This window comes from Lynx rufus, unplaced genomic scaffold, assembly GCF_022079265.1.
Source record: "Lynx rufus isolate CCGP_SWC_20201006 ecotype Redwood Valley unplaced genomic scaffold, mLynRuf1.p SCAF_4, whole genome shotgun sequence".
Lineage (NCBI taxonomy): Eukaryota > Metazoa > Chordata > Mammalia > Carnivora > Felidae > Lynx > Lynx rufus.
The window spans coordinates 72,549,825-72,572,997 of record NW_025814856.1 but is presented as its reverse complement, the minus strand read 5'-3'; the positions used below and the strand labels follow the sequence as shown (position 1 = coordinate 72,572,997).

Genomic DNA, 23,173 nt, shown 5'->3' with positions numbered 1-23,173 from the left:
TAGGATCTGAGAAACAACAAGATGGTGAGCATTTCAGAATTATCCAGTATCTGGGCCGCCTGGGTGGCTCAGTGGGTTAAGTGTCCAACTCGTGACTTCAGCTCAGGTCATGATCTCACGGTTTCATGAGTTTGAGCCCTGCATGGGCTCTGTGCGGACAGTGTGGAGCCTGCCCGAGACTCTCCCTCTTTCTCTGCCCCTCTCCTGCTCAAACTCTCTCTCAAGATAAATAAATAAACTTAAAAGAATTTTCCAACATCAATGAATAAAGAGTGAGTGGCCAGCACTTGTAGGCAGTTGACACATGAGTCCAAGGGGTAGAACTCTCATCGCCACAGCTGTAAGACAGGCGATGCAGGTCCCCATCCCAAGACCCACTGGCCATGGGCAATGACACAAGACGACCCTTCTACTGAGTGCTTGTCGTGCCTTTTAAAGTGTTTCCAGAGACTGTCATGTGTATTTCAAAGCAGCCCTTTTTCAGTTTGCTGCGTTGAGATGGAATCATGTGTTTCAGTTTTCTAATGGCAAAGAAAGGACACAGATTTCAGAGAGGAAACACCCGCGTGCTGTGTACTGACACAGAACCAGAGACGACACATGCTCAGTGGCACTTGTACAACTTGTGTATGTGTACGTATTTCATGGGGACTTCGTCGTGGTTGGCAACGAAACATCACCCAACAGAAAATTACCACCGCTCACGTTCTGCGGCAGCTGCCGCTTCTGGTGTTTTGATTCAAGACACCGAAGTGTGGTATCGCCACTTGTGTGGCTCGCTACCCCCACCCGGCTCTGAGCAGAAGGAGGCCGAGAGCCAAGAGAGCAGGAGCCTGGGGACAGTCCCGCTTCTGACCAGCTAGGGGACCCTGGGAAGCCAACCTCCAAGGCTCAGTTTCCTCACCTGTGGTCTGGGTGTTTAGCACAGAGGACTCCATCTGGTTCTGGCAGGCTGTGATTTGTGGCGAACAAGCGACATCTCAGCAAAAGTGCTGTGAATTTCTTTTGAAAGAGCCAACATGAATACTGGGCCGTGGCCGCTGGGATCACAAGGCACAGGGTGGGAGCACATCAACCCCACAGGTTCTTTCCTTCACTCTGCCCTCCTTTCCCACACAACCGAGCTGGCCACAAGAGGCTCTTTGCAAGGTTTCATACGATGGTCACGCTTTCTGAATCCAGAAAACACTGAACTAATTTGGCCAAAGGAAACACAGATGCCTGAATGCTTGCCCTCCTGCACCTCTCCAGCTCTTTTTCAGGAAGCAATTTCTAGGACTCCACATGTGTATCTGTCCCCACAGCAAAATCCTCAAAGCTGTCACTCCGTCATCATTAACAGAACAAAGAAAGAAGAGAACCAGAAACCATGAAATTGCCTCGTTGGTCCTGCAGGCTGCACAGGGCAGGCCGTCACACAGCGTTGAGGATGCCTGGGTGCTTGGGGTCTCTCGACACTTCTTGGGGTTTCCACGGGGCTTCGGGCAAGCAGAACCTGCTGTTTGGACGGCTCTGGCTTCCTCCCCCCAGAGCAGCCTATGCGCAGGACCTCCCCACACATGGAATGATGGATTCTCCTAGGAAAAGAATTTGCCTTCTCCAGGAGGGGTGGCCGGCTGGCAGGGGAACATCGCTGTTTTGTTTTCCTAGTCCAATCCTTGGGCATCTCTTCTGCCCTCCTCCCCTGCTGCTTCCCTCATCACATCCACACATCTGGCTACCTGATGGCCCCCAGCAGCTCACAGTTCCTTCTCCAGTTGCCAAGACAGTCAGCGTGAAGCCGGACCCCTACTCCCCTCTCCCTGGTCTTAGTCAGCATATCATGGCCATGGGCTCCCGCCCAGCTGCAGTCCTTTAAGGAAAACCAACTAGGGATGGGGAGGAAGAGGAGAGTGTGAGTGTGTGCGTGTGCGTGCAAAGCTCAGCTCTCAGTATTTCTCCAATGTCTTTCTGGACAGACATAAATTTAAATCCTAACCATTCCTTTTAAGAAACACTAAGCAATACACGAACAGGCAACAAAAAAGGGATTTTAATATGCTTTCCATATTAAAAGGATTTAAGGGGCACCTGGGTGTCTCAGTCAGTTAAGCATCTGACTTGGTTTTGGCTCAGGTTGTGATTTCATAGTCTTGTGAGTTAGAGTCCTAAACTGCGCTGTGTGCTGGCAGTGTGGAGCCTGCTTGGTATTCTCTCTCTCTCTCTCTCTCTCTCTCTCTCTCTCTCCCTCTGCCCCTCCCCTGCTCATGTTCTGTCTCTCTCTCTCAAAAAAAAAATAAACATTTAAAAAATTTTGGGGGTGCCTGGGTGGCTCAGTCGGTTGAGGGTCTGGCTTCGGCTCAGGTCATGATCTCACAGTTCGTGAGTTCAAGCCCTGCGTCGGGCTCTGTGCTGACAGCTCAGAGCCTGGAGCCTGTTTCAGATTCTGTGTCTCCCTCTCTCTCTGCTCCTCCCCCACTCACACTCTGTCTCTCTCTCTCTCAAAAATAAATAAACATTGAAAAAATTTTTTAAATTTTTAAAATAATTTTAAAGTAATTATTTTTATAATAAAAGAATGTATTATATTTAAGTTTTTAAAAAAATTTTAAATATTTATTTTTGAAAGAGAGAGAGAGAGAGCAAGCCAGGGAGGGGCAGAGAGAGAGAGGGAGACACAGAATCCAAAGCAGGCTCCAGGCTCCGAGCTGTCAGCACAGAGCCCGACGCGGAGCTCGAACTCACAAACCGTGAGATCATGACCTGAACCAAAGTTGGACACTTAACCAACTGAGCCACCCAGGCACCCCAAAAATAAAAGAATTTAAAAGGTCAAAGTGGATACAAGCACACAAACACACACATAGGAACCAGCGTTAAAAAAAACAAAACAAAAAAAACAACATTGAACTCTTACAGTAAACAAGACTGCGATAAGATTCCAACCATAAGGTCATTGGCCCATCTTTGGTCAGTGTTATCCCCCAAATCTGAGCTCACCTGAAATTCATAGGATCACGCACACAACAAAGCAATGCACTCCACTGCTCTGCCGGGTAGCCCTCCTGGTTCTAAAACCATGCACGACAGCGTTTCTACTAAAAGCAAGCAATTTATGTCGGGGCAGTGGTCAGTACTGACTTTATCCATTGCACGTCAGTAACCACGCAGTATGGTGGATTCATTCAGGACATCCCTATGAACGAAGGCGAGGCCATGGCTTTCCTCCCTTTGAGGGCCTTTCAGAACTGTCCTCTTGGGCAAATAAGTGACCCAGGGTGTGAACCCTCCCTGCACGTGTGTGTGTGTGTATGTGTGTGTGTGTGTGTGTTACCACGCTGAGCGGCTGAGAGGAGACACAGGAGCCCTGCATCTGGCCTCCTCCAGACCCCAGCTGCAGCCGATGGGGTTACAGATGCCGTCCAACCCTGGTCACGTCCGCCCTGAGCCGGGCCCCTGATGCTTCCGGGGGTCCTACCTGTGAATACTCAGCACTCCCCATTCCTCACAAAAATCTGCCATTCCTAAACCCACTCCTGCTACTTTGTGTCACCCTTTACAAATTCATGGAGGAAATGGAGACAGGCAGACACAGGATCTCTGCATCTCCCTCCCTTCCCTCTAGTTTGTACTAACAGATTCACTTGCAGGTGAAGCTTCACATCCCAAGGTCCCGCCACGCGGCCCGGCCCAGCAGCACTGCCCCGTGGGTCCTGCAAAGCCTCATGGCCAGCCTGTCACGGCCCCCACCCCTGCTCTCTGCTCCCCTCACTGCCCTCCACCCACCACCAGACTCAGACGCCCATCCTACATCTCCAGCTCACGCGCCCTCCACCTCCTTAACGTGCGACCCACACAGAACGGCTCCCCTGCCCCACCCGCCCGGCCTCCCTCTGCAGTCCATTTTACTGCCATCTCACTTCTGCATCCCCCTAACCTAAATCAGCCTGGACACCCCCCCATATCCCCCCCCACCCCGCCCCATCGGTGGTCCTGGTCCTCTAGCCCAATCCCCTCTTACCTGCCAGATGCCCCTCCCGAATCCCGCCCACTGCTGTGTCCCCTTCCCTTTCACTCCTTCCCATTGCCATTACTACCCACATACTTGTGAGATGAATCCTGAATCTTTATCCTCAGCCTGTCTTCCTCCTGAGCCCTTTCTGTCCGGTTCCAATACACCCTGGAAGTCACAGGGCTTAAAATCGAAATCTCCCTCCCACCGGGCCCCTCCTCCCCTCTCCCGATTTCCTGCGCATATCCCGGCCTCCCCTGGTCCCACTCGCTTCTCTCTCTGCTGCTTCTCTTGCCTTCATCTGACATGACCTCCCTCTGCCCTCCACTTCCGCAGCAGGTGCACCGCCCGCTGGACGCCCGGGGGCCTCCACGCCTCCACTCTCCCCTCCAGCGACTTAAGCAGATGACACGCTCTCACTCCCCTCTTCCCACTCACATTAAGCATAAAGCCCGGACTCATCAGCTGTGCATTCACAGGCCTCCACTATGTGGCCTCAATGTGCCCCTTCCAATGGCATTTCCATAAGCACAACCCATGCATAGCCGCTACATGGCCTATGCTGCCGGGTACCATTTCCCCAAATCACCAAGAACGTCCCCACTTCCAAGGCTGCTCCCCTCTGCCTGGAATGACTTTCTTTATCTTATTCTCCAGCCACTCCCCCACAACTCCTGTCTGCCCCCACCTTAACCCTTTATAAGATCTAATTCAAGTATTACTCTTCTATGAGACTTGCCTTGACACTCTGTGGGCATCACTTACATACACCTAGTAAGTACACTGTAATGTGGCCGTTTACTCATCCACGTGTAAATATCTTGAGAGCTGGCCCCATATTTTATCAATCTTCAGCATCAGATACAATGTTTGGCACTTAGCAAGGCCTTAGGAGTATCTGTTGGCCATGGGCAGCATAGCAGTAAAAAAAGAACCTTACATTTACAACTCCATGGACTTGGGCAGCAAGGAGTTGGGAAAATAGGATGATCCGGGGTTTCCTATATTTTCTTTCCCTGCATCCTATCCCCAACCTCTTCCTGAGCTTTGTTCCATTCGAGTACGCATAAGAAAAAAAAAAAGAAAAGGTTCTTATTAGACAGAAATCCCCTGGGCAGGGTCTAGACATGAAAAGTTCTATTGTATCCATGATTTCCCTGAGACACTCCTGCGGGAAAAAAGGGAAGTTCGAATTTCTCTGTGGGCTGGCAAATTTTCTGTACTTATTGGCATGGCTCTGGTGAATGCGTATCTCCCCAGACAAAAGGCCAACAAAACACTGAATGATCTGAAATTTGGAGAAGACGCAAGAGTCGTGTCTCTCAATTATTTCCAAAAGCTCTAGGCAGCAGGTTGTGGGCATGCTTTCCAGTGAACAAAGCTGAGGCTTCAGAAACCACTGGAATTACACCTTTGATGGCAACACTTCCTATCTTCAAAGGGGTGTACGTTTTGCTACTTGGCGTTCTTCAAGATGTGTGTGACGGTCTTCTTTTTAGGAGTTCTGCTTCCTACACATGTGGCACAGAAACACGTCCCACACAGCCCCGAGACCATATGCCTCACCCACCTTTTTTTCTCTTCGAGGTGGCTTGTCCAGCATCATCTTAAATCCAGCACCCCTACTCATTAGTTAGCTGGGGTTACCCCACGGTCAGGGTAACTTAAGGTCAAAACTAAGAAAGCCAAGATCCCTTAGGCCTTTTCCACTGCTATCAAAGTTCTCCCGACAACACCAGCAAACAAATAAACAAACAAATAACACAGAGCCTCAACCCACTCCTAATCCCTGACCCTGGCATTGATTGATTTCGGCAGAAAAAGCCACCACGGAACAGATACCACTATCAGGGAATACAGAGGGCAGCTGCTGGGACTGGATAAAAATGCAGCCTGATGCAGGGAAGCGGAGCACGGTATTTCTCCTGCGAGAATACAAGGGATATTTGCATTAACTCAAGCACTTATCGATGTACCGGCAACTTTCAATTCAAGACAGATGAGACAAAGCTAAAATTAAATTGCTTCCAGAACAAGGTAAAGTAGAAAAGGTGAGAGTAAAGCAAACACCTGTTAGGTCTTACCAACTGCTATTTCCTAAGCATCTTCCGAGAAGGGGCAAATTTCTAAAAACTACTTCTGAAGATGAATGCAGAACGTGGATGCCAAAGGAGTGTGCATGTGTGCGTGCTTTGATGGGAGTCACCTTGCGAGGACGCGGCCGAGGACCAACCAAGACTGTGGCCCACGACCATCGGGTTCCAGTAAGGCCTGGCCAAACCAGCTGAATGCAATTCCAAGCAAAATTTCAAAAAGGTATCTTTTAATTGTGACGTATTTCAGAGAATAACATAAGCACCATCAAGAAAGATTACCCACCACCCAGGTCTAATAACTTTACTATTTTGCCATATTTGCTTAAAACCTTTCCTCTTTAAAGAAATAAGGTGGTACAGGGGCGCCTGGGTGGCTCAGTTGGTTAAGCATCGGACTCTTGATTTTGGCTCAGGCCATGATCTCACAGTGTGTGACATCAAGCCCCACATTGGGCTCTGCGCTGACAGCACAGAGCCTGCTTTGGATTCTCTCTCTCCTTCTCTCTGCCCCTTCCCTGCTCGTGCTCTCTCTCTCTCAAAAATAAATATATAAATATTCTTTTCAAAAAAGAAATAAGGTGGTACATATATATCTGAACCCTCCCCACCGTATTCCCTCTCCGCTCTCCCCAGAGGTAACCACTACTGCTGAACTGATTTCATCGATCATGACTTTATACTTCTATCGCATATTTATGAATTCATTAACAACACAATTCCAAAAGATGTCCCTAAAGCTCATCTAGGAGAAAAAACTGAAGAGAAGCCAAGAAGCATTTGAAAAGGAAGAATAATAAAAGATGATGGGCACTATCAGGTAAATGTATTGTACGTTGTAATGTCTGAAAGAAGGTAGTACTTGACGGAAGAACAGGCAGGTCTAGAGGCACCTGGGTGGCTCAGTGGGTTGAGCATCCGACTTTGGCTCAGGTCATGATCTTGTGATTTGTGAGTCAAGCCTCATGTCAGGCTCCAGCACGGAGCCTGGAGCCTGCTTTGGATTCTGTGTCTCCCGCTCTCTCTACTCCTCCCCTACTCGTGTTCTGTGTGTCTCTCTCTCAAAAATAAATAAACATTAAAAAAAAAAAAAAAAAAAGAACAGGCAGGTCAATAGAATAAAAACAGTTCAGAAAAGGATGCTACAAAATAGAGTAAGGCAGTGTCAGATAGAAGTATCATTTCTTTTTTTTAATTTTTTTTTTCAACGTTTATTTATTTTTGGGACAGAGAGAGACAGAGCATGAACAGGGGAGGGGCAGAGAGAGAGGGAGACACAGAATCGGAAACAGGCTCCAGGCTCTGAGCCATCAGCCCAGAGCCTGATGCGGGGCTCGAACTCACGGACCGCGAGATCGTGACCTGGCTGAAGTCGGACGCCCAACCGACTGCGCCACCCAGGCACCCCATAGAAGTATCATTTCAATTCAGTGACAGGACAACTCACAATTCTTTATCCCCAAAGAACTACAAATTAAAAAAAAAAAAAGATTTCAACACCACCGAAAAGGATACCCTATGGATCTGCATGCTGGTTAGATGATGCGTTAGCTTTGGGAAAAATTCATCATTCTGCTCCCCCGTGCCCTGTGCACTTTTCTATGTGCTATACTTCAATTAAAAACTTTTGGGGTGCTTGGGGGACTCCGTTGGTTAGGTGTCCGAGTTCGGCTCGGCTCAGGTCATGATCAAGAAGTTTGTGAGTTCAAGCCCTGCATTGGGCTCTGTGCTGATGGCTCGGAACGTGGAGCCTGCTTCGGATTCTGTGTCTCCCTCTCTCTCTGCCCCTCCCCGACTCATGCTCTGTCTCTCTCTCTCTCTCTCTCTCTCTCTCTCTTTCAAAAATAAATAAATGTTAAAAAAAAAAAACTTTTAAAAATGAGGGGAAGTTTTCACCTATGATACTATGCTGCCAAATGCTCCTAAGAAGGCGCAGTCCCAGAAACAGCTTGCTGGAATTCTAAGTTGTTACCACCCTTGGAACTAATTTGGTAAGACGCAGTCAAGCCACACAGACGTTTTTAGGATCTTCATCATATCCTCGTTTACAATGAGAAAAAGAGAAGAAAAATGTCAGCATGCAATGACAGGGGACTGGCTGACTACCCCCACCCACATCACCAGTTAAGCTGCAGAAGGGTAGCACGTGACATGGAAAATGTCCCCCAAGTATGGCTGCCTGGACATGTAGTCCCTGCCAGAGATGGCGACAGAGAAAGACTGAAAATAAGCCCAAGGGTTAACAAAGGCCAACCCTGGATGCAGAGACCCAGGGCACATCCCTGTGTTTCTTTGTGCATTCCTGAATTTCCCAATGAGCACGTGTTCCTTTTATAAAAATGAACAGATAAAAAGGTTGGAGAGGAGAGCAGAAAATAAGAGAGATAGTCCTAAGGGCTCAGGCTGCCCAGACGTTGCTTAAGCGAGAGGTGCCCTTTACTGTTCGTACTCTTGAGTGTCCATTTTCACTGAAACGCTTTTCCAAAATGCGTTATTTTACCAGTCTCTGTATAACGAGCCATCTCATCTTCCTTATGGGGTGCAGTAGTGTCTCCCTTCCGCACGCGCCCTCTGACCTTTGGCTCCGTACCCTTCCCTGGGCTGCATGTGAAGGGCACCAGTAACACTCCCCAGCTTCAGCCTATAAATTCCCCTCTCAGAGAATAATGACAAATGCGGGTTATTTGAGAGGTTCGGTGTTTAGGAGCCTGGTAATCAAAGTTTATTGTGCTCTCGGTTTTGTGTCCTTTTTTCCACTCCAAAGAGTTTAAAGCACGTTGAGGAGCATCAAAGAAATTTGCAAAAGCTCTCAGCAAAGCCATGCTAAAACAGAACTACATCAAACCAGATGCCAAACAGAAAACTATGCGGAGCGCTCCGTGAGGAGAGTTCAGGAGGTTTACAAGAAGGCCAAGGTCCAGGAAGAGGTAGTCACCCAAAAGGCAAAACGCTCCTCCAGCCATCCCCACACAGACTATGACCCTGCCCTACCAAGAAGATGAACACTAGAAGTCGGGCCAGGAATTAATGAAACCAGGTCTGGATCAAGGACACACACATCTCAGATTTCAGAGGACCCAGTGCTTTTGTGGTAATTACCTGTAATGATCAGCAATTCAGTCAAAATTGGGGAGAAATCTCCCTAGAGTTTTAAGACTATTATCTATAGACTGCCCTTCAAAATACCTGGGATGGTCTTGACTTACCAATGTGATGGCACGTTGTGGCCTAAACAAAATCAGCAGCAGCTTTTACCCCAAGACAGACATGTACATATGACCTGTACAATCCATTTGAAAGAATTGTGGATTTCCCTGTCTAAACACAGATTATGTTACCTCATTCCTTTCAAGGTCCTCTTATTTACCAGACATCTTTCCTGTCGCCATACATTCTTCCAAATTCCTGGGGAACCTAAGGTGGATATCATGGAGACAAGAGTTTTTGAGGGGAAAAGCTCTTTAAAATCGCATGCCCAAGCTCCTCATTTAAAGTGAGATAAAGTGATGTGCACACGGAATCTTCTGAATTCTTAATGTGCAGCCCCCTATCAAGTAAGCTGTGTCACCACTGTGGTTATCCCTTCACATTTTACATGAGAAAGATTCAGTTTCGTGGTCCCTAATCACTATAGGGTTCTTGTCTCCTAAGATAATCATTCCTTCAAAGAGCCATCCTACTCCTTCAATCAATATTTTCCTAAAGAAAGTCAGAGCTCCGAAATCTTCCCGCAGACAAGTTGCTTCTGGCGAACACAATGTCATGAATGTCTTTAAGAACCTGAACAAAGAGGGCACAGGCACCTGTCCATAAAGCGTTGCATAAAATAATTTCAAGGTGTTGGTCCATTTTCTGAAGCAGATCCACGAACCTCAAGGGTTCCTAGACTGCCAGTTAAGCCCCCATGCTGAAAAAGATGGTTCATTTCGCATGGTGCCACGTTGCTGGACAGAACTTGTTCCCAACTGCATGGAGGCAGGAGCTAGGCTTTCCTAGGCCGTGGAAAACTGACATTACCTTCATGAGACAGATTTTCCATAAAAACTTACCTCTCTTTTTTTAAGCACATATAATCTCTCAGATGTACTTCAAAATGAAAAGCTTCTCAAATTAAAACAAGGTACAAAATTAAACCAGCACTTAGATGTAAGACCCATACTTGTTTCATTAGTATACCCACGTATTACTAAATTTCTGTATTTAAACACTGACTTTCTCCCTGCCTCCAATCCCTCCCCTCAGCAGCACAAAAATCATTGATCTAGTCTAGCATGGTAATTAAGCAATATTTTTGTAGCCTGGCCCCAGCTAATATAACCACTTCTTTCTTAACACACGAATGAGATTCTCTTCTTTGCAACTCCTTCCCAACCCTGAACTTTCTGAACCAGGAATAAGCAACAGGCACATAGTTTATATTTAAATTATATGATCTTTTTCTTCAAAAAGAAAAAGGGAATAGATAAGGAATTTACAAAGCACCTTCTTATCCCTCTCTACCCTTATCATCTATTGTTGTTGGAAAGAGAATTAAGGGATAGATACTTTTCAGATAGTCAGATGAAGGCCTAGCAACATGTACATATAGGACCCTGTTCCCCCTGGACAGTCTAAGAAAACAACCAAAGCAAACCAGAGGAGTGCTGTCTGGTGCTATACCAACACTAGTCACCAGCAGGAAGAGCCACAAGAGAAATTTTCCTGCTATAACGTTGCAACTGCCTCTGTTCTAATAGCCAGCCCTTCGTATCCTTGGATTCTCTAGTATTCAGCCAGTATATATGCTGGGTGCCTGTGTGTGCATGTTTTTAAGCATCTTTTTTTTTCTTCCATTCACCCAGTTTTTTGGGGGTTAAACTGATGGATGAAAATAGTCTCAATGTGCATGAAACTGATCAAAGAAGGTGCTTTGAATTTATGTGAAAAAGTTTCCCATTAAGATGGTAGCTATTTTTTTCAAACATGATTCCTTTTAATTGCGGAAAACAGCCCAAAGGCTTTGTCAAGGGGCACATGTTTTCTATAAATCAAAACATAAATAAATGTGAGGTTATTTCACTAGGCATACATATGGTTTCTGCTAAGTAAACTCTATTTATAAAACATTGTTAGCCTTCACCGGAACTGCTGTCAACATTTATAGGAAAGGAACTTTTCTACTGCTCTGCAACTTGCCAGGATTTGAAAACAAGCCTAGAAACATTAGTTTTTCAAGACAGATCTGATTTAAACTTAATGTGAAATGGGCCACTGTGTGTTCTCTAATTTTTAAATGCTTGGAAGAAATCTTCGACTGAGTATTAGGTTCATATTTTACCAGAAAATGTTTACATTTCTGGAAGTTCCATTATTTCAACCATGCCATTGTTCTTTTCTTTCTAGAAGTTCTCTTTTGGTTACAGGCAAAGGCCTGAGATTATTTTTCTTATCACTGCCAATAGAACAAAAATATTCTGTGAAAGGGGAGTCTTTGACATCCCTTAAAGCTTAGTGTTCATAATTGCCTCACCATCTTCTCCCAAGGGCTCATTTGCATGATCTCTTCTCTTTAGACTATAAACACATTTATCAGTCCTACTCAGGGCGGTTCTCAAAATGAAGTTTTCTGTGAAAGGAATTAGCTATAAGCAAGTATGAAGCAATAGTCCTTGACACCCCAGAGCAAATCGTACAAGGTAACAGTAACTGTAATAATATTGTACATTCTCCATTTTCCACTCAACTTTTCTTTCTTGGACTGCAGTGCCTTCCAAAACAGAATTTTTTCCTATGCTTTTGCAATCAGTCCCTACTCTAGGTGGATCTAAGCCAATAGTTACAGTACAACTGAGAGCGCTTCCAGAAAGAGCTCTCTCGCTCTCTTGTTGCTTTTTTAAATTTTTAATTATTATTATTATTTCTTTCCACCTTGAGTCTTCCCCAGTTGTCCCAGTTTCTCACCTCCTTGGCATGGAATGCATTAATGTTTGTTTCTGACTGGCAAGACTTTGAAAACGTTAACTAGTTCCATAAAAGTAACTAAAAGGACTTTTTAAGTCCTAAAATCTTAAATTTCCAAGGTAGTAAGGCATTTAAATATACTTACTGGTGACCTACCTAATACACCATTACCCATATATAATTAAACTGCTTTGGGAACAGTGTAAATGGTTTTACTCCCAAATACTGTCCCAACTTATGTGCGGAATTCCAAAATATGTATCCCAAGTTATATAAGGAATTCTACATCTTTGCGGTACACTTAAAGGGGAAGGCTGATTATAAAATGCAGCCATGGTTCCAATAAACTTAAAAATAGATCCAGAAGAAAAATCCACCGTTTTCTCTGTCGTTCGTTTTTGTAATTTTGCAGATCAGGAGCTGGCTGCCCTAATGGTAGACGCTAACGAATTTGCAATGATAAGGAAATATAAGGAATTATAAGGCAGAATTCCCCAGAACTTCTGTTCCTAATCAATCACCAGAGATCAGTGACATCATTAGAGCCTTTGATCACGGCTCCTCTTTCAAGCTCAGATGGGACTGGATTGATCCTCGCTGGCACCGAGGAAGGAGAAACACCTAGGAATACAGTTCACCGTGAAACATGAGCAGACATCAGCATCTCTTCCCCTCCTTGGGGAGGAACAGAGAGCACATTCCAGGGCAGCCCGACACCAAACAATAGAGCCACCTCGTTAAATCCAAACCTAATTCCCATCTTACTAGGATTCCCAAAGCGCTTTAAGAGCGGAACAGACAATAAGCGACTTTTCTTTCAGTTTGGTCTTCCTTATCCACTGTATATACCCAGGACAAGCCCCAAATCCCTTCACCATGGGGAGGGAAGAGGTTCTGTGGATTTTGTTTCTCCCATTCTGCCCATTCCTAAGCGCTTAATTCAGAACTTCCCTCCTTCCCACCCCCCCCCCCGCCCACTCCTCCCCTCCACCGACTTCTGAATTTCACTTCATGAATCTTTACTAAAAACGCTGGCTAACTCCTCATTGGCCAAAAGGAAGGTCCTGGAATACCACGTTGGCCTCGATAATTTCAAAATTACTTGGACTGCAATCACTCAGAATGTCCTGATCTGAAATGGTCCCTTTGGGAATGAAAGTTTTAAGTGACCTTTACTACTTTAGCTCCCTTGTTTGTTTTCCACACACACACCCCCCACTTCTTATTTGTAATATGAATCTAATTGAGCTTCGTGAACATGGTGGAACGTAGTTTATTATCTCCCTCATCAGTTGATCAATGATTTCATTAATAAGACAGATAACAAAACTGTCATATCATCGACACTGTTATGAAAGATGATCCTGGCTTCCCGCTCCATTTTCCAAGGTCCGGGGTTCTCTGTGGCAGCTCTGAGTCCATTCAATATTTTCCACAGACAGAGAAAAGTGAAAATCCATTTTGAAACCAATTTCAATTAGGATCCAGAAGCTGTTATCACAGGTGTCCCGGAATGGGCCTGTGAGTGGAAATGTCGCCTATCCATTCTGAAATGAAACCTTATCAGGGGCTACAAAGATGGCTGGGGACAGCCTATCTGTAAATTACTTTCCGTCCTGTGTTAACTCAACCTTAGTCCTGTCATATGGAATTCTTTCCATCCACTGGTAATAATCTAATGACTAACTAGACACAGCGCCCAAACGGCTTGCAGCCGGACAGGGCTGTCCCCTTAAACTGGGGTGCAAACGTGAACACACTCGGGCGGCAGGCAAGCCGAGGGTCGGGCATGCTTGAAATGATAGAACTAAAAGTTTATTATGGGAAATAAAAGAAGCCCGTCTCCACCCACTGCATTCCTGGTGATTTTTCAATTGCAAACTTCATTAATGCAGCACCCAAGTCGCGAGGCTTTTCTCTCACATCTTCCAGGCTCCTTTTAGCAAATTATCCCATGACGGCGGATTTATTCAGTCAAAGACCTCGGACTTTGAGAGGCAACAAAAGAATCAAGAGACTTTCTGGTCCACCTGCCTGGCGAATGATGAGCCAGGGAAAAGTCTCCCCCAGAGAAACCAATCAAACCATTGTGTGGCACAGCCAGACCTTTTCAACTGTCAAGCCAGAGAGCAGGGGGAAAGATGAAAGGGACACGGGATGAAGCTACCATTTACGGAACCATGTGGGAATGGTCTCCTAAGATTTAATAATTGGGATGGAACTCAACTTTCTACAACCAAAAGGGAAAAAGAGAGAGAGAGAGTGAGAGAGAGCCAGCCCGAGAAGAGGAAAGAGTCAAAGAAAGGGGGGGTGGGGGGGAAGAGTGAAAAAGGAAAAAAAAAATAGCAGTCTAAGTCAGAGTGGGGATAACTTTTATATAAAAATTTCCTCTACCCAAGATGAAGTCCCATCTATAAAAGTAGAGGGGAAAGAGAGTGAGGTTACAAAAAAAAAAAAAAAAAAGCAAAAGGAGGAAGAAAGAAAACAGATTGAACAAAGGCTTTGATATTTTTTTTTCTCTAGGTTGGAGCTACATTAAATGTTGTAACGTTCTCGTGCAATTAATTCATGGAGGCAAAACAGCAGAAAAAGCCCTCATTACTATGAGTGCCTTGTAGTTTTAAGTAAAATGACATTTTAAATTGGCCTAAAAGGAAACAATACATTGACTGGACACTCAAAAAAAAAAAAAAAAAAAAAGAAGAAGAAAGAAAGAAAGAAAGAAAGAAAGAAAGAAAGAAAAGAAAACACAGACTGGCAGAGACACTAGGTCATATACTTCTGGGCAATTTTCAAGAACATTTTACTTCTACTACCAATTCAACATGATGTATTCAAAAAAAAAAAAAAAGGAAAAACGTAACAGTAAGTAATGTTAACAGGGCCTAAAAAAAATCATGGACTTTTAAAAAATACGAAATAAACATAACATCCAGCAGCTACTGCTGCTCTAGAACTTTCTGTTATTACTGTTGACTCTGATGGTATGTATTGCTGAGCCAAGTTTAAAAAAACAAGTGTGTGTCAAAATTTTGGGGGGTGCTGGAACCGTTCTGTGTCTTGATTGTGGTGGTGGTTACGTGACTTTAGAGATCTGTCAACACTCCTAGAACTGCACAACAAAAAAGAGTGAATTACGCGGCATGTAAGTTTTTTAAAATAAACATGAATTGCAGCAGATATATTTGGAAAGATTTCCATGTAAACAAGATAACACGGAGATTTTTGCTTTTACCATCACCCCGCCTCCTTCTCCGGCTGGGACCCTTGCGGATCCAGCGCTTGGGATGGCAATCCTCTGGCATCGCACCTTGCGAGCTGCCTGGAAGCACCAGCCCTTCACCCACCTGGGCCAAAGAGGTGCGAGGGGGAAGGCCACCAAGCTACCTCCCCATTGGGAGACCGCCCACCCACAAGCGCCATTTTGTTTGGCCCCGAGCTGTTACTGCTGAGGTTACTGTTTCTGATTCTGACCAGTTTCCTTCTGGCAATGTGAAATAACCACATCGCTTGATCACAAGTAATCAAAGCAGCCCAGAAACTTTCCGCCGGCAGAACACATCATGCTGTGGCTTTTCACTCCCAACTTTGGAAAGCTGTGGCAAGATGGGCTTGATACTCACTCCTGATTTATCTGAGGGCCCAACAACTGTCCTTTTAGAAGAGAAATCCAATAACTATATACGTGAGAAAAAGGAGCCTTGTCCTCAGGGAAGCCCATTGGCACAGGAATTACTGATTTCATCCCATAATCTGAATGAATATTTATGAATGAGAAGTAGACCCTGAAAGCATTTGATTAGTTAAATCCAAACTTGTACCAGTTTCAGGACCAGTGATTCGAGGTAGCTTGCTGATCCCGGCTCCCGTCATCTGCTCCCTTGCTGTTAAGCTAGGTCCTGAGGACCACATTTTCAGGGTTTTCTGTAAACCAGTAACCTCTGATTCTCTCAATCAGATTAAAGCTTATCCACCCCTAGAGTATTTCCAAACGATGCTGTGCTGAAAGCGCAAGATGAAATGTGTCCGTGAATGAAATCCTGCCAACTTATACTATTACTAACAATAGCTGACATTTTGGGTACTCACTGTGCCAGCTGCAGAGATGCTAAGTAATTAGCCTAAAATCACACAGCAACAAAGTGGCACAGCTGGGATTCAAACCTCAGCATTCATACCTGTGCTCCATAGGCACCTTACAGGCCGCTTGAGTACCTGCTGAGGCTCTCAAGCACAAAACACTGAAGCGGGGTGGGGTGTCGGGGTGGGGGGGGGGGGTAAACCAGGTGCTCCTTTCAAAAAGTTTTAACTAAATGGTAACAATTGAGAATTACGGAGGGGGGGGGATAAGTGGAGCACAGGATTTTTAGGGCAGGGAAACTATTCTGTATGATATTGTAACGGTGTCTACGCATCATTATACATGGGTCCAAACCCACACAAAGTACGACACAAGGTGTGGGCCCTAATGAAAACTACACACTTCAGTTAATAATAGTGTACCAGTATTGGTTCATAGGGGAATCTAGGGAGGAAGGGAGTGTGCAGGAACTCTCTGTACTTTCTGCTCAATTTTGCTATAAATCTAAAACTCCTCTAAAATACAAGCTATTAATGAACGTAACAATAATAAATAAAATACCAAACAATCAAGCATTAGTAGGTAATTCCCCAAAAGGACACAAGACTGCATAGAGAGAAAAGACTGAAGACACAGTCACATCTGAGAAGAACTTACACTCCTTCTGTGGAAGAATAACACGCAAACGAAGGCAAAGAGCCCTTCAATTTACCTAAAATATGGGTTACAGAGCCGACAGTATGGTAGCAGCATGTCAGACTAGAAAGACTGCAGTCAGACTCTGGAAGATACCTAAGTGTCAATGAAAGGATTTTGAACTGTATCCTCTATGTAGCTGGGAATCACTGAAGGTTCTAGAGGAGGGGCGTGGCGTAAGCAGAACCGTAAAAAGATTAATTTGGCAAGAGCAACTTCCATAAATGACAACAGCAGAGGAAAAAAGGCATGGTGAGTGGATAGAAGGTTGCTTTAACTGTCTAGGCATGAGGTAGTAGGTTTTAAATAGCACAGTGCAGTAGGGTGGCCTGAAGGGACCCAGGAGTGAATAATTACAGAGGAAAATCTACCAGGACTTCAAAACTGGTAGGATGTGGGAAGCATGAGAGACGGAGGGGTCAGAGGTGACGGTGCGGTTTCAAGCCTGGGTGACTGCAGGAAAGATGATACACTTGGCCAAAATAAGAATCAGAGGTTGCCAGGTTCAGGGGCACGAGTTTGGAGCTCAAGAGAGCCCGGGCTCTTATGAGAATCAGATTATCCATCATTAGTCACTTGATTCAAAAAGGTGAAATCTCCTTTTAAGAAACATATAAAATCTAACTCTAATACAACCAAACCACCTCATAAATGAGAAACACTTTACCCCAGAAAAAGAATCAAGAAAAGGGATGCGCATATGCTCTTTCTTATTCTAAGCCACATAATGTTAGTTTTCAAGGTTAAAAAAAAACAAAACAAAACAAATTTTCTCAAAATTCTCTTCCCTATTTTCTGGCTCCCAGAAGAATGCATTCAGAAGAATGCTACAAAACAAAAACTTTGGTTTCGTTATCCATCCTTCCTTAATATAAGCAAACTTGGTTACAGTCAGGATTTGTGAAACATCTTGAACTATTTTTCAGAGTCCGGCAAATTCAAAATTACTTTTACCAAACATTTTTCCCTTAATTTCAAAACCTATGTGTATTCTCAAGAAAACACAATCCTTTTGTTTTGGATTCATAGCATTTACTCATCTACACACTCTGTCCAATAACTACGGCTGACATTTGCTAAGCTCTTACTCCGTTCGGTGCGTATAGAACGGTACAGCATTGCCTCACTTAATCCCCTAAAGATCCTGTGAAGTGGGTCTAATTACTTTCTTGCTAAACAGATGAGGAAACTGAGACTTTGAGGCATTCATTTGCCCACACCCACACATCTAGTCTAGTCCTGTTGCCAGAATTCAATCCAAGCTTTCACATTCCCAAACTTGTGGGTTCTCCTAACCAACATCCTATAATTTGAAATCCATTATTTCCGACAGCCCTTCCCATCCATCTGTCATGTGCCAGAAAACAAAATGTGGCCAAGGGGGGGGGGAGGGAAGGGTTGAACATCTAAAGGGGCAAAAAACCTAAAACTCACAACCTGCTGTTTATATAGCACAAACTGCCCGCCATTTCTGAGCAGAATTAAGCACGTCGTCTCTTACCACAAAAAATAGTCAAGGAGACGAGAACTCATGGTAGAGAACAGCCAATGAATTCCAAATTCCCAACGAATCGCTGAGCCAGGAGACCAATTGATATCACAATTAACACTGATAGGTGTTACTGAACAGTTTGAAAGAAAATCCCAAGGCCAGGAAGTGACCAAAGGTCAAAGTAAAAAAAAAAAAAAAAAAAAAAAAAAAAAGTATCTCCTTACATACTTGTAGACCACAACTCTATCCCCTTACAAACCTGGAAGATTTTTTTTTAAGCTGAGGGGAAACAAGCTCTTCCTTTTGAAAGAAACGAAGAGAACAGGGAACTTCCTCTCCATTGTTAATCTATCAACTTTGGTTTCATATTGCATCACCGTTAACATTATAATTTCTGCTTTCTATCACTTTAAGGTATGTTCCCAATAACCATCAGAGTCAATAAAAGATCTCTGAGACCTTGGCCTACATACGTTCATTATTAGTGCCCTTCTTTTTTTAAAGCAGAGTAGTAGGTTAATAACATCAGATTGCTCCTTTAAAAAAATCATAGGCCAAAAATGACATAAAACATTTCAAAATGAAAAGTCAGTATTGGCAAGTCATGGAAGGAAATGCTTTGGAGTAAGGATAATGTTTAAAACATTGGACTATCTGGATTAAAAAGCATTTACCATTTACAAAACACAACAGGTAGCTTTGAAAGTAATGAATCCCTACCAGCAACAAACAGATTATTAAGGCACTTTGCTTGTGGTGCTAGCATATTAACACACTTGGAGGTTTTTAAGTAAACAGTGGCACCTAATAGCTGAGTGTTCGCTGTGCATGTGAAATATATTAGATGCCAAAAATAATCCTTAAGTCACAATTGCACGTAACAGAAATCCGGAAAACTAAGTCTTTTCTTCTGTCATTTATGTTTAACGAACAACACCGAAGCTTAAAATCAAACTATGGCACATGAAACACACATTGTGGTGGGTAAGAACACTGACTGCTTTCTGTGTCGATATCGGTTCTTACGTGTTACAAAAATCAAATAAGGCCTGTCTTTTTCCCATAGAAGATTCAGAACGCAGTTTCTTACTTGTGCCGTTTTAAATTTCAGTGTTAAGAGGCAAATGCCTGTTTAGAAAGTTGTTCATTTTCGAACCCTACATTTTAGTTGTGTGAATGTGTGTGTTTAAACAAAAGTCTGTTTCAATGTTATTCTAGGAGTAGATACTCAGCTGAGGAAACTAAGAAAACAGATCTGTAAGGACATGCAGTGGAATGTGCGTGGTTTGGCCGGGAAGCTCACAATCAGGAACAAATTGTAGCACATAATGGCTGGAAAAGTTAATTAAGTCAATCTAACACAGCACCAGTAACAAAACTTCTTGTTTGCTTGTTTTATTTTTATTTTAACCCTTGAAATTGTGGATGGGAGAAAAAAAAAGGCATGGAATACATGCATTTTGGTTCTTGTTGCTAAACTCACCTTTAACTGCTCATTGACAAATCCCTGAATGTCAGACCTTTCCAAAGAAAGCCCCTCGACACGGTAGCAATCACTACTACCTCGAGGGGATCCAAATGATTTTCATTTTCTTTTTGTGAGATGTTTGTAAAGAGAAAAGAGAAAAAAGGAAACAGAGGAGGCAAAAGGAAAAATGACCATGGCAATGACAGCTACCTGCCAGCACCCCCACATGCTCTACAACCCACACCAAACTCAGACCAAGGCTCCCAGACTAGCTATACAAACACAGCGACGTGCGGAAGAACAGCATGAGACCAGGTAAGAGTTTGCAGAACAGAGAAGAGGCTGGGTCATTCCAGCCCCTGGCACACGATCCTAGGGCTGTAAAGAGGCTCCAAGCTCGTTAGGTAAAACCTGCAGAGAACTCTGGGGGAAAGATCTTACAATTATTAGCACCGCTTACATAAAGCAATCACGAAGAAAAAGGTCTGTTCCTGTCTTTAAATCTGTTTGCAGGGTCTCCTGGAATCTTCCAGAATTGCAATCCATGCATAAAAACACCACTTCCATTTTTCTTTTACTTGGTTGGGTCTTTATATTCTCCCAAAATAAAAAGTTAATAAATCCCTTAAAAGAAACAGGAACACTGGAAAAATAGTCAGAGCTCCAGGATTACCAGGACAGCTCTCCTTCAGGCAGGCATGTGCCTTGCAAACCCAACTAATGAGCATTTGCCCCCAACAGGACAGGTTTTACACCCATTTAGGAGGCCATGTGTACTTCAAGGGCACAGGCCGATCAGGGCGGGAAGCCAGGGGATTTGGGCTCAGGATCCGTGATTACTGCAGACGACAGGACCAACTTCGTGAATCTTGACTTCTCCTTCTCTAATGTTCTTGGGTAGCTTCTTGGCTGCCACTTAGCTCTGCTCCCAGTCACCCTAAATGGTTACATGAGAGGAACTCAGGGTCCGAGTGGCCCAAGGCAGACACGGCAGCACCAAAACCCTCCCGAGCATGCGTGGGAGAGGCAAAGGCAGTGGCACCTTTGCAAGGACAGACAGACCACTAGTGGGATCCCGCTGTAATCCACAAATGACAGTGGCTCACAGAGGGTCCACACAGCACAGCTCATCTATCAGTTCACACGTGCTCTCATCCATTCTCACACACCCACGTGCGCACTCCTCTACACTCATGCTCACGCACACCCACACGCTTCAACGCACCCTCACGCGCACTCACGCACACACAAGCCTAAAGATAACCAAAAGTGGATGTTTTGTGAACCATAATACCCAGAAAGCGCTTATTCCTACATAATTACCATTCTGTTGAAATTACCAAACCATCTACCCGGCATAGACTAATTCTATTTTTGAAATAATAAACTTGTCTAATTTTTCCGAATTCCAGAAAAAAAAAAGATTTTTTTAGGAGAAAGTACGTCTTCTATAACCTCACTGGAAGAATAACACAAATATTCAGCTCAATTAAAATTAGCTCCCCGTCCTGGGGCTCCTGGGTGGCTCAGTCAGTTGAGTGTCAGGCTCTCAATTTCAGCTCAGGTCATGACCTCACGGCTCTTGAGATAGAGCCCTAAGCCAGGCTCCGTGCTGACAGCATGAAGCCTGCTTGGGATTCTCTCCCCACCTCGCTCTCTGCCCCTCCCCCACTCACGCTCTCTTTCTCAAAATAAATAAATAAACTTTAAAAACTTAAATACCACAAATAAAGGGAGAAATACAGATAAATTTCCACATGTACGTAAATTCATTATTTTAGACATAAATATATCTCCCTACGGATCAATTCAAAACTGGACCCATTCGCAGCAGATTTAGTGCCAGCCCCTCCAGTGGCTCAGACAAGCCAGCAGTGCACACTGGTGACATCCGGGAAGGAGAACGCAGGAGCAGCACGCACTCGTCATGAGCAGGGATGGGCACAGGGACTGGGGACCAGGCTCCTCAGTGTCAACTCAGGCAGTGCCAGTCAGGAAAGGCAGGTGCAGCTTTGTTTCCTGGATGTCTGCCTTCAGAGTCAAAGGATCTGAGCTGCAAGTTACCTTCCAAAGTAGATTTGGACTCCCCAATTGTATATAAAAAAATGTAAATCAAGCCAGTAAACTCTTTCTCGGAATAAATAAAATAAAAGCCCATAGGGAAGGACATAGCACATTGGCTCATGGAAATCAGTGTGTCCAGATTTGCAGTGCCCAAAAAACCGGGAGAAAAGTCTGGCTCATTCTTCCTAAGAGCACATGGAAAAGTGGAGAACAATGAGAGAGGGGGACCAGGGAGGCTATGAAATCTGCAAAAAGCAAAGGTACCAACTGGCCTACGAGAGTAGAAAAGGGGGGCAAAGGAAGCGGTCACCATGAACCTGTTCAGCCTGCTTTTTTCCAGAGGGGGCTCTGGAATTTGCTTGCAATGCTCCATGCTTGAACTGAAATGCCTCTCAACACTGCTTAAAATATTAAAAAATACAACATACGGGAACAACAGCTATGTGTTATCTGCGAACACAATTAAGTCCATTTTTATAAGCAAAACCTGCATCTCAGATAGCAGTGTTACCTCGAGGTCCAACCATTAACAGCTTTTAAAATTCTTTCGAATGAACTCCAGAGTTGGGGGGGGGGGGCGCGGGGGGGTGCAGATCCCTAAATCTTGACAAGGCAACTTTTGAGTCTTTTGTAATAACTAATAACTAATTATTCCGACTAGTGGAGACTTTTCCGTGTGAAATGCAAAGTATTTTGAACTCCTGCCAGGCTAATCAAGATGATTTCCAAAATGCCACAACAGGAACTTCCTATAATAAATAACCTATCACATTTACATCTCAAATTAGAAAATTTGGAAGAAAACATGTAGCTGCGGTGCCAAAATAGAGACTGCTAAAGCCTGCCCGTCCCACGCCCCCCAGCCTCCACCCCCATTTGCTTTCTTTAGCCTCTCAAGGAATAGACCCCGGTCCAGGTGCAAATGCTCAATGCACCAGGAATGCAGAGAACACAAAAATGACTGTAGGCTTGGCTGCCGGTGATCCCCGTGGCCGCTCACCATTGGAAGTGGTGCTGGAGGCCACGGCTTTCTCGCTGACATCTGTTCGCGTGGAGCATTTCACTATGGAATTCTCCACTTTCTTCTTCTCAGGGGTGGTGGAACTGCGGGACTGGGCCTCCATGATGCTTTCTCATTACTTCAGCTCTCTGCTACCAGGAACGCCTAAAACGAAACAGTGCCATCAGCTTCCAGGAAGAGTGGGGGGAGGGGGGCAGGAAAAAAAATCTCACTGAGAAGCCCGCTTCACCTGCCGAGCTTTAGCAGGGTCCAAAATCTGGAAGACCCTGGCCCACAAATTTTCTTGCAAAAATACCTCCAAGTCGGAATAACGAGCCAGTCAAATTC

At 44.5% G+C, this 23,173-nt stretch overlaps 1 protein-coding gene across 1 annotated transcript in view; it reads right to left on the bottom strand.

Moving 5' to 3' along the window:
- The window catches only part of GLI3 (GLI family zinc finger 3), a 265,226-nt gene extending 242,277 nt beyond the window's left edge, over positions 1 to 22,949 (bottom strand). Inside the window, exon 1 of the mRNA XM_047097109.1 lies at positions 22,826 to 22,949. Coding sequence (XP_046953065.1) covers positions 22,826 to 22,949 — 124 coding nt within the window. The remainder of the gene's footprint in view (positions 1 to 22,825) is intronic.
- Between the last annotated feature and the right edge of the window lie 224 nt (positions 22,950 to 23,173).